The sequence below is a fragment of the Arachis hypogaea genome, chromosome 1 (assembly GCF_003086295.3).
Source record: "Arachis hypogaea cultivar Tifrunner chromosome 1, arahy.Tifrunner.gnm2.J5K5, whole genome shotgun sequence".
Lineage (NCBI taxonomy): Eukaryota > Viridiplantae > Streptophyta > Magnoliopsida > Fabales > Fabaceae > Arachis > Arachis hypogaea.
In genome coordinates this window covers 95517205-95528638 of record NC_092036.1, presented here as the reverse complement: position 1 = coordinate 95528638, position 11434 = coordinate 95517205, and the positions used below count along the sequence as shown (strand labels likewise).

At 39.9% G+C, this 11434-nt stretch overlaps 1 protein-coding gene across 3 annotated transcripts; it reads right to left on the bottom strand.

Moving 5' to 3' along the window:
* Nucleotides 1-663: 663 nt before the first annotated feature.
* LOC112697531 (BRAP2 RING ZnF UBP domain-containing protein 2-like) lies at nt 664-4250 on the bottom strand. 3 transcript variants are annotated; one of them, XM_072199884.1, is made up of 9 exons: nt 3348-4250; nt 3166-3274; nt 2975-3089; nt 2781-2880; nt 2437-2543; nt 2092-2327; nt 1958-2011; nt 1718-1861; nt 664-1060 (listed from the first exon to the last, which is right to left on the bottom strand). In XM_072199884.1, exons 1-9 carry the CDS (start codon nt 3359-3361, stop codon nt 1013-1015), a joined length of 927 nt encoding a protein of 308 aa, XP_072055985.1. In that variant the 5' UTR covers nt 3362-4250; the 3' UTR covers nt 664-1012. The 3 variants fall into 3 exon arrangements, with proteins under 3 accessions (XP_072055985.1, XP_072055980.1, XP_072055977.1); XM_072199879.1 differs by having other exon boundaries at nt 664-1085; nt 2095-2327; XM_072199876.1 differs by lacking the exon at nt 664-1060 and having other exon boundaries at nt 1342-1861.
* Between the last annotated feature and the right edge of the window lie 7184 nt (nt 4251-11434).

Below are 11434 nucleotides of genomic sequence, written 5' to 3'. Positions count from 1 at the left end.
TCATAGCTGCATTACATGGACATGATATCCTTGAATATAAATAATAACATTACTTCCAACATTTTCTTTTTTCTTGTATTTGAATCAACACTAATTAATATTTTTTATTTACTAAAAATGTTGATTTAATCCCCTAACATTTTACTCTTCTCTTGACAAATAATATGATGTCTTTTGTATACGATATAAGATGACGGCGAATATTTTTCTTTACTCTCTAGCCAGTAGCAAAACTGTGTTAGGAAAAAAAATAATAAATAAAGACAATAAAATATTTTGGGAAACAAGCTTCACTATTGGCCAAAATGTGAACAAATCTATGTATCATGAGTGTATCATCTTGTTTTGCTTAATTTATACGTAAAAGATAATATATACAAATAGAATTGAAAGCGATCCGAGTTGCTCGACTTACGAATAGCATTATTGTGTTCATGCATTACATAATACACTAAACTGTGATGGTAATCTCGAACGACATTTCTTCAATTGAATATTATCTCTCCACTCAGCTTCGCATTTCATGTGGCTTGTTAGTTTCACATTTTATCCTTAACAACAACAACAACAACAACAACAACAACAACAACAACAACAATAATAATAATAATAAACTAACTTAATCAACTAACAATTAACCTTTTTTTATTAACTTGCGCAATATTTATCGTCATAAAATTTACCTACAATTTTATTGACTTTGCCATACCTTCATTGAAATGATTTATTTGTTTGCGTTTTTATGGCATCAATCCAATATTAGTACTCTATTTACATAACTGAATAGATTCAAGGTATACACCACAGTTCGAAACAACAAACATTTCAGGTTAAAACATCTATACTAATGGATCCATTTGCACAATTTGTATGAACGCATGAACATAACACGATTGATTCAAATCAGTGTGAGGACTTTAGTCAGATGATTCTTGTATTTATGGATTTTTGCCAAGCTGAGAGTTAGTAGTTGATGAGGATTCCTTTGATGAGGCAGACAAAAGCCCATCTTTTATTTCGTTATGCTCAGGCAACTGTTGTTGTTCCGGCTTCGCATCATCTAGACAAGTCATGAGATATCTTAGCTGCAGAGTTTAAGATAATATCAAATAGCCGATCCATTTGTGTTGTATGATATGCATAAGTATGTCCTTATAAATATTAAATAACTACTGTACAAGTTTAACTCCCACCATCAACCAATATACAAATATATTAAGGAAAACGCTACTCTCTTCTCCGACCGTTTAAAGAATTTTTTTCCTAGAAACAAGTCACACCATTCACTTTTCAGACCCTTGGACCAAATTTCCAACCACTAAAGCTCAAGTAATAGGAATCAGTAGCACCAGAATTACATAATCGAAATCACAAAAATTGCCAAACAAACATGAAAGCAGTAATTATGGACATTTGGTTTAATCAAAGAATCCTCATACTAAATAAGTAGCACATAAAGAGTAACTATTTTATGAAGAACACATCACCCATAAGAAAGATATAAAAGATGAAAAAGATTGCCTCTCCTCAATCTCAAGCAACTTTGCTTTCCAAGCATCCTCATTTTTAACAAGATTCTTATTAAGCGGCAGACACAAAACACATATAAACATTTGTAATACAATTTCCAGTCCTTATGATATATTAATGAGGTCCTGTGATTATGGAATGGGAATTTTTCATAAGAAATTCTTAACAATGGATTACAACTTATTACCTCCTCCAGAAATTTTTTCTCTTTGTTACATCTGTCAATCTTGGCCTGAATCTTCTGCTGTTTAAGACTGACAGCCTTTTGAACAGCTTTAGAGATTTTTCTCTCAGTTTCTTCTTTTACCTCTTGCAACAACGACTCAAAATACTTCAATAAACACATAGAAAAGTGAGCAATACGAGGATGTTGGACATGATGCAGCCTCAGCCGATTCACTGTAAATGACTACTAGAATCCACTTACAGATTTTTGGTTTTCAAGTTGAGTAGCAAGCAACTCATTGTACTCATTGATAATCTGCAAATGTAAAAAATAAAATTAAACTTACAGAAGCCAAGATTTTAGAAAAAACTATTTGACTAGTTTTGCAACATTACAACTTCAACTTTACTATTAAGTAACGCCTCGCTCATAGAATTATCTTCACAGCTGCAACTTCCACAGCCATTCTCTGCATGAACACAGTGAGTGTTCAGCTCAACCAACTTCCTATCGGTTTTGGACTGAATAAGTCTATGAACGTAGTTGTCTCCCACAAAATCCCACACATGTTTGGTTTCCATATCTAGGGCATAGCAATGTTGTGTCTCTTTTGAGTGCATGATGGCATGTCCTGCTTTATATCTGAGACACCATTGTCTCAGGAATAAGATACATATGGATGGGATACATTCAGGAAAGAAGAAGTACAAAAAATAAGGGTTGAAGAGAAATTCTCTCACCTTCCACAGCCAACAAACCCGCATATAATACATATCCAAAGGTTCTTAGTGTTCCGACAAATAGAACATATGGATTTTTCAGCTTGTTATTGGCAATAGCGGCACACCTGAATAAAATAGTGGGAAATTACTAAGCAGACAAGTACAGAGATTCAATAACTAGAACTACATCAAACTTATTTAGACATGCTAGCTAAATTAATGAAAAGTCCGAAAAGAACAATGAATTCAAACACCCAACCTGGCAAGCACGCAAAATAGTTAAAACAGCAAAGTCAAGTGTACACTATGTACATGTTAATGAATGTAATGAATAGAAAAAAATTGGCTCTAGAGGGACTTACAGGACAAGAAGAATCAGCCTATTTTGATATGCACGAACAATGAAAGGAATGATTACATATAGTAGTGAGAATTCCACTGGTGTGTCTTGATCTAACGACTCTGCAGACAACACAAAATACGGTTAGAGTCATAGATGGTGATGGATAATATAATAGTGAGAGTAGGCAATGCATATCTAAAGGGGATGTTGTACCAAGGCAAACTGGACATGTGGGCTGTTCAGTGGAGGTAGCATTGGATGGTTGGGCATGTTCAACAGAACCAGTGTACTGCACATCCAACGTGAAAAGAACACAGCAAACCTCAACCTACAATTGAAATAAGAAGAACAAGTAAGAGGCAGTGAGAGAGGCAGCTAATGGAAAAAAGAGAATGGAAAAGGACCTCCATAGAGGAGAAACGGCGGCCATTGTAATGCTTGAACAAGCTGTCGGTGGAGCCTTGATCGTTGAAGCAGATCAAAATGCTATACTGATCTTCCGTTCCACCCATTCTGAAGCAAGAAGGAAAGAAAGTGAGAGAGTAGTGAAGGGAAGAACAGACGGGGGAAGGAGGTAGGATAGTACCTGACAATGCGCATCTAAAGGATGTGGTGAAGGAAGGTACCACAGAGCTGGTAGAAGTCGCGTAGGTCATGTAATTGGGGACACCGACGACGCAGACGAAGGGTTTGCGTCCAAAAGGGAGGGTAGAAAGGGGATCTTGGTCGGGGAAGAGATGCATGAGGCCGCGGGTTTCCTCGATCCTAGGGTTTTCAGAGGAGAAGCTGAAGACAGAGGTGAAGAATGATGAAGGCTCCTCGTTGGGGATTGGAATTGGAATTGGAATTAGGATTGGCGGTGATGAAATGGCAGTGCTGGAACACCAGCTTGTAGACAAGGCTACACCTAATATTCAAACTTACGCGTGCACACACATCTCTTAATCTTAATCACCTTTCCCTCCTGCTCCTGCTCCTCCACTTTTCCTCCACTGCTCCTGCTTTCTTGTTCTATAGATGATTCAATAACTTTCTAGTTTAAGGGTCTCCGTAACTATATGATTTGGTTGTATGTTGGGTCTTATAAACCAGAAACGCTCAACATGTTTGATCAGATGAGATGGTATATTAATGTTATCCATCAAAAGCATTAAGCATGCTTTTTTTTTGACAGAAAGCATGTCTTCGACTGTGACTCCTATATATGTATGGTCTTTGTTTTCGGCCGTAAGTGGTAACATGTCCTCTCTATGGACCTTGTATTGTGTTGGGGAAGCAAGTGCTCATCAAAATCCACTGTGCCACTCAATGCGGCATTCTCATCCAAATACTCTCCCAACTTTAACTCCTTCATCTTTCCATTTCCAATAGTAACGTCTTTCCATTTGGGAACACTCTTGACATCACCATTATTGCTCACGTCCGTAACTAAACCACAATTCTATATGCTCTTCTCTTCATTACTCACATTCACAATTACTCCATTGTTCTACAGATGGGTCACAAATGCAGCTTCATAGTGAAGGATCTAGTCAGAAACCTCGGACAAGTGGCTATGCTCAAGGAAGAAGAATGTCAGCACCTACCAAATATACCAACTGTTCCGAGGGTTACCTAAAACTGTAGGTCGATCTCGGTCGAGATCTTCTGTGTTGGTCGGAGCTGACGTGTCCGGCAGGTGTGTAGCGGCCGGAGCTGGTGTGTCTGACTTGTAAGACTGAAAGTCCTGCTGATCCTTCGTCCCCAGAGGGTGGGAGGTACCTGCAAGGGACTCCGATGCTTAAGTTAGCAAGGGTATTAAGCAGGTATTGAGTAGAATCAGAGTATGAGTTATACCTGGGTGCTCCAATGTATTTATAATGGGGAGGAGTGACCTCTCTGGAGATAAGATAGTTATCTTATCTTATCTTATCTTATCTTTGAGTGAAGTCATCTTATCTTTAGCGGAACCGCCTTTATCTTTTTGGGCTTTAGCTGCCTTTAGATTGGGCTGTGTTCCTTCGTTTTAGGCCTGCTTTGAGCTCCTTTAGCTATTTGGCCAAGCTCTTTGAGAAGAGCTCGGGCATTGGCCGAGCTCTTTGAGAAGAGGTCAGATAGTCTGACCTGAAGAGGTCGGTCGGCTTGTCGCTAAACATCCCGGGTCGGACAGCTTGACCCAGGGTATGAACAGTGCCCCTACTTGAGTTCGATCTTTCCGTGAGATCGTGCTTTTCAGAGCTTCAATCTTTTTTGGAAGTCGTGATCAAGCATCTGTCTAGCTTGTTTCTTTATTACTTTGCAATCTTTGTAGATTTTCTAGAGGTTTGGTACTTCACAGTCCAACCTCTTTTGAGTGGTAGCGTGGGTTTTCTACCCTTGCCTTCTGGATCATGCCTTGCTTTAAGTTTGTGTTGACAACCCTCTGCTTTGACGAAGTTGTCCTTGGGGCTTGATATCCGGACTTTTAGTGATTTGTCCAATGACTTTTTAGTGTTCTTTATATAGAACCTTTTTTTTAGTCTTGGATGATGTTCGTAGCCCTGTTTGAGATTGTGCCTTCTTTGAGTGGAGTTGTATCCTTTTTAGCTAAGCGCATTTGAGCCTTAAGTTGTTTCCCAACCTTTTGGCTTGTTCTTTTTTGAAGTCGTACTTGCGCCTCTTCTTTAGCTGACGTCGACCTGTATGACTTTGCCCCTGCTTGAGTTTGGACTTTTCCGTGAGACCGTGCTTTCAGAGTTTCGATCTCTTCGGGGAAGTTGTGCTCAAGCATCCTGACTTTGGTCGATCTTTGAGTAGTTTCTCCTTGTGCGAGTCTGGTATTGCCCCTTTTACTTTGTTGAGGGGACTTTTCAGCCTTCTTCCGACTTGTTTGTCTTCGCTGTTCAGGCTTTTTAGTCATAATCCAACATCTTTTTAGGTAGTGTTCCGATGGGGAACCTTTTTATAGTTTGTCTGGATGACTTTTTAGCTCTGTCTTTGAGGCTGTGCTTTTCGCTTTTTAAGTAGTGTCTTTTTTCAAGACTTCGTACCTTTTAGCAAAACATTCCTGGCCTTCCTCTGGCCATTTGCGAGATGTCTTTGTCCGTTTTTGTGGATCTTTGTAGAGTGTCAGTACTTTGTTGTCCGACCTCTTTTGATCACTTCTGATTTTGTCCACTTTCTGCTTGGTCGAGGTGGTCCTTGGGGCTAATTTGTCCGATGACCTTTTAGTGTTTTTGTAGAACACTTTTTAGTCATTCTGAACAATTTTGATAGCCTTGTCGTGGAGCCGTGGCTTTTTGGGCGGAGCTATGTCCGTTTTAGTGCACATTTTTCGTTAGTCCGACTTCTTCTTGTCGGTCCAAGCTGTAGCTTCCGTTGGTCCGAATTCTTCTTGTCGGTCCAAGCTGTAGCTTTCGTTGGTCCGACTTCTTCTTATCGGTCCAAGCTATAGCTTTTGTTGGTCCGACTTCTTCTTGTCGGTCTAAGCTGTAGCTTTCGTTGGTTCGACTTCTTCTTGTCGGTCCAAGCTGTTGCTTTCGTTGGTCCGACTTCTTCTTGTTAGTCTCTTCTGAGTTATGTCTGTAACCTTCTTTCTTGGACCTTGTTCAAGTCTCTTTCAGGGATTACTTTTATAACTTTTGTCGCTTGGGCCGACTTTGTCATGTCGGGTCCTCCTAAGTTATTTCTGTAATCCTCTTTCTTGGTCCTTGTTCAGGTCTCTTTCAGGGATTACTTTTATAACTTGTTTTGTAGGAGACCGACTTCGTTAGGTCGATCTCTTCTAAGTTATTTTTGTAATCCTCTTTCTTGGACCTTTGTTAGGTCTCTTTTAGGGATTACTTTTATAACTTGTCTTGTAGGAGACCGACTTCGTTAGGTTGATCTCTTCTAAGTTATAGCAATTCCTCTTTAATAGGTTTGGCCATACCTCTTTCCAGGAATTTGCTGATAACTTGGGTTGACTTGGTTCGACTTTTTAGTGTCGGCCAGTCTTTTTAAGTTATTATATAGCAATCCATAAGACCTCGTCAGGTTCTTTTTGGGATCACTTTTGATAACTTCTTGCATTATTCTGTGTTTATCTTTGCCGATTTGTAGATGGTGGTTTCTGTCCCGGTTTGATCATCCTTTAGGTGAATTGCGTTTTCACCTTTGTCGGACGATCATTCCTATCGAGATCGTACAGTGAATCTGTTCTTCACTTTCTGTCGATCTGTTGCTTTATAATCGGACGATGAATGCTTCAGATTAATGCGTCTTGGGAGTTTGTAGAGAAGTGAATTTTGGTTTTCACTTTGTCGACCTTTGTCAAAATCAAACGATGAATTCGATTTTTATTGTGGTCGGGCGGTGAAGTTGGTTTTCACCTTGCTGACTTGTTACTTTGTAATCGAACGATGAATTTGGTTTTCATCTTGCCGACTTTGTCGTGATCGGGTGGTGAATCTGGTGTTCACCTTGCCAACCTGCCGTAGTTGGGCGTCTTGGTAGGAAACTTTTTAGGGAATCCGCAATTTTTTAATAAAATGAAGATAAGAATGTGTACATGTTAGTACTTACCTTTCTAGGTCGGGCAATTTTTTGGCTCTCGGCCTGGCGCCTTTTGCAGGCATGCCATGACCTTGGTAGTTCATGCCCCTCGAGGTTGGACACTTTGTAGTAACCTTTCCCTAGTTCTTCTGAACAACTTGGTATGATCCTTTCCAGTTGGTTGCTAGCTTTTCTTCTCCTGACCGACCTATTCTGATGTCATTTCAGATTAGGATGAGATTGTCGTTGCTAGGTTACCTTTCGATTGTATCTTGAGGCCATTTGACGTTTTAACACCTCTTCCTTGGTCCGAGCTCTTTCTCAGATTTCTGGAAGTAGGTCGAGTTCTTCCTTTTGAAGTTGGGAGTTTGGCCTCTTCACTATTGTGGATCAGTCTGGGGGATCCTTCTTCGACCTCCACTGGGATCATTGCCTCCATTCTGTAAGCTAATCAGAAAGGTGATTCCTTTGTGGTGGAGTGTGGAGTTGTTCGATATGCCCATAGGACTTGTTGGAACTCTTCTGGTGGGGCTATGTTTTTTATGTAAAGCTTTGACTTTGTAGTTGGGTTTTTGCTCTGAAGAACTTTGGTTCATTCTGCAAAAAGCTTGCATCTTTGATCGTTTGTTATGACTTTTCTTTTGTCATTCACCTTTGAGAAGAATGTGGGCTTTTAGGGTTTTGTTGTTGTTCCTGTTTCTTTTCATCGTTGCCTGACTCCTTTTGTATAAAAGTTCTAGCTTTTGTTTTGACCTTTTGTCTGAGAGGTGTTCGGACTGTTTGGGTATAGATTGTCGGCTTCTCTTCTCTGTGTTCTTGCCGTGTTTTTGCCTCCAAAGGGTGCCCCTGGACTTTCGTGTGAGTCCTGGAGTTTCTCTTTTACTGCTGTATCTGACATCTGATGTTGGTTGTTATTGTCCGAGTTGTTTCCTTATTTGTCTGAGTTGTTTGGTAATAACCCCATGGTTGACCTATGTCTTCTTGAAAAAATATTGCTGAGATGTCTACTAAGATCCCGGACGGCATGTCTGATTGACTGGATTCCATAGTTTTAATGCGTGTTACTGTGGCTGACCTTGAGTACTGTGTGCGACTTAGGAGGTTCCGTAGAATTTGTAGGGATAGGGATGAGGAGAAGAATTATGAGCTAGTGGTGCACGAAATTGTGATCAATACTTTTCACAACTCAAATAATCCCCGGTAATGAATCCAAAAACTTGGTGTTCAATACCATGGCATAAACACAACTTCGCACAACTAACCAGCAAGTGTACTGGGTCGTCCAAGTAATAAACCTTACGCGAGTAAGGGTCGATCCCACAGAGATTGTTGGTATGAAGCAAGCTATGGTCACCTTGTAAATCTTAGTCAGGCAAACTCAAATGGTTATGAATGATGAATAAAACATAAAGATAAAGATAGAGATACTTATGCAATTCATTGGTGGGAATTTCAGATAAGCGTATAAAGATGTTGTGTTCCTTCCGTCTCTCTGCTTTCCTACTGTCTTCGTCCAATCCTTCTTACTCCTTTCCATGGCAAGCTGTATGCAAGGGTTTCACCGTTGTCAGTGGCTACCTCCCATCCTCTCAGTGAAAATGTTCAACCCACCCTGAAAATACATAAGAACAAGGTCTAGGCATGGCCGTGAGGCCAGCCCCCAAAACGTGATCAAAGATCCAAAGATCCAAGAATACAAAGATCTAAAGATTCCAAGATGAAAATACAATAGTAAAAGGTCCTACTTATAGAGAACTAGTAGCCTAGGGTTTACAGAGATGAGTAAATGACATAAAAATCCACTTCCGGGCCCACTTGGTGTGTGCTTGGGCTGAGCATTGAAGCATTTTCGTGTAGAGACTCTTCTTGGAGTTAAACGCCAGCTTTCATGCCAGTTTGGGCGTTTAACTCCCATCCTTGTGCCAGTTCCGGCGTTTAACGCTGGGAATTCTGATGGTGACTTTGAACGCCGGTTTGGGCCATAAAATCTTGGGCAAAGTATGAACTATCATATATTGCCGGAAAGCCCAGGATGTCTACTTTACAACGCCGTTGAGAGCGCGCCAATTGGGCTTCTGTAGCTCCAGAAAATCCACTTCGAGTGCAGGGAGGTCAGAATCCAACAGCATCTGCAGTCCTTTTTAGTCTCTGAATCAGATTTTTGCTCAGGTCCCTCAATTTCAGCCAGAAAATACCTGAAATCACAGAAAAACACACAAACTCATAGTAAAGTCTAGAAAAGTGAATTTTAACTAAAAACTAATAAAAATATACTAAAAACTAACTAGAACATACTAAAAACATACGAAAAACAATGCCAAAAAGCGTACAAATTTTCCGCTCATCACAACACCAAACTTAAATTGTTGCTTGTCCTCAAGCAACTGAAAATCAAATAAGATAAAAAGAAGAGAATATACAATGAATTCCAAAAACATCTATGAAGATCAGTATTAATTAGATGAGCGGGGCTTTTAGCTTTTTGCCTCTGAATAGTTTTAGCATCTCACTCTATCCTTTGAAATTCAGAATGATTGGCTTCTTTAGGAACTCAGAATCCAGATAGTGTTATTGATTCTCCTAGTTAAGTATGATGATTCTTGAACACAGCTACTTATTGAGTCTTGGCCGTGGCCCAAAGCACTCTGTCTTCCAGTATTACCACCGGATACATACATGCCACAGACACATAATTGGGTGAACCTTTTCAGATTGTGACTCAGCTTTGCTAGAGTCCCCAATTAGAGGTGTCCAGGGTTCTTAAGCACACTCTTTTTGCCTTGGATCACAATTTTATTTCTTTCTTTTTCTCTCTTTTTTTTCGTTTTTCTCTTTTCTTCCTTTTTTTTGTATTCACTGCTTTTTCTTGCTTCAAGAATCATTTTAATGATTTTTCAGATCCTCAGTAACATGTCTCCTTTTTCATCATTCTTTCAAGAGCCAACATTCATGAACCACAAATTCAAAAGACATATGCACTGTTTAAGCATATATTCAGAAAACAAAAATATTGCCACCACATCAAAATAATTAATCTGTTATAAAATTCAAAATTTATGCAATTCTTTTCTTTTTTCAATTAAGAACATTTTTCATTTAAGAGAGGTGATGGATTCATAGGACATTCATAACTTTAAGGCATAGACACTAAGACACTAATGATCACAAGACACAAACATAGATAAACATAAGCACTAAAATTCGAAAAACAGGAAAATAAAGAACAAGGAAATCAAAGAATGGGTCCACCTTAGTGATGGCGGCTTGTTCTTCCTCTTGAAGATCCTATGGAGTGCTTAAGCTCCTCAATGTCTCTTCCTTGTCTTTGTTGCTCCTCTCTCATGATTCTTTGATCTTCTCTAATTTCATGGAGGAGAATGGAATGTTCTTGGTGCTCCACCCTTAGTTGTCCCATGTTGGAACTCAATTCTCCTAGGGAGGTGTTTAGTTGCTCCCAATAGTTTTGTGGAGGAAAGTGCATCCCTTGAGGCATCTCAGGGATTTGATGATGAGAGGGGTCTCTTGTTTGTTCCATCCTCTTCTTAGTAATGGGCTTGTCCTCATCAATGGGGATGTCTCCCTCTATGTCAACTCCAACTGAATAACAGAGGTGACAAATGAAATGAGGAAAGGCTAACCTTGCCAAGGTAGAGGACTTGTCTGCCACCTTATAAAGTTCTTGGGATATCACCTCATGAACTTCTATTTCTTCTCCAATCATGATGCTATGAATCATGATAGCCCGGTCTATAGTAACTTCGGACCGGTTGCTAGTGGGAATGATTGAGCGTTGGATAAACTCTAACCATCCTCTAGCCACGGGCTTGAGGTCATGCCTTCTCAATTAAACCGGCTTTCCTCTTGAATCTCTCTTCCATTGGGCGCCCTCTTCACAGATGTCTATGAGGACTTGGTTCAACCTTTGATCAAAGTTGACCCTTCTAGTGTAAGGATGTTCATCTCCTTGCATCATGGGCAAGTTGAATGCCAACCTTACATTTTCCGGACTAAAATCCAAGTATTTCCCCCGAACCATAGTAAGCCAATTCTTTGGATCCGGGTTCACACTTTGATCATGGTTCTTGGTGATCCATGCATTGGGATAGAACTCTTGAACCATTAAGACTCCGACTTGTTGAATGGGGTTGGTAAGAACTTCCCACCCTCTTCTTTGGATCTCAT

Excerpts from the sequence above, each read along its gene's own strand:
- LOC112697531 (XM_072199876.1), bottom strand. Across the intron at positions 2,881-2,974 it reads CACATGTCCAGTTTGCCTTG|AGTCGTTAGATCAAGACACA; the intron begins GTACAACATCCC and ends TGTTGTCTGCAG. Across the intron at positions 2,328-2,436 it reads GGGTTTGTTGGCTGTGGAAG|GACATGCCATCATGCACTCA; the intron begins GTGAGAGAATTT and ends GATATAAAGCAG.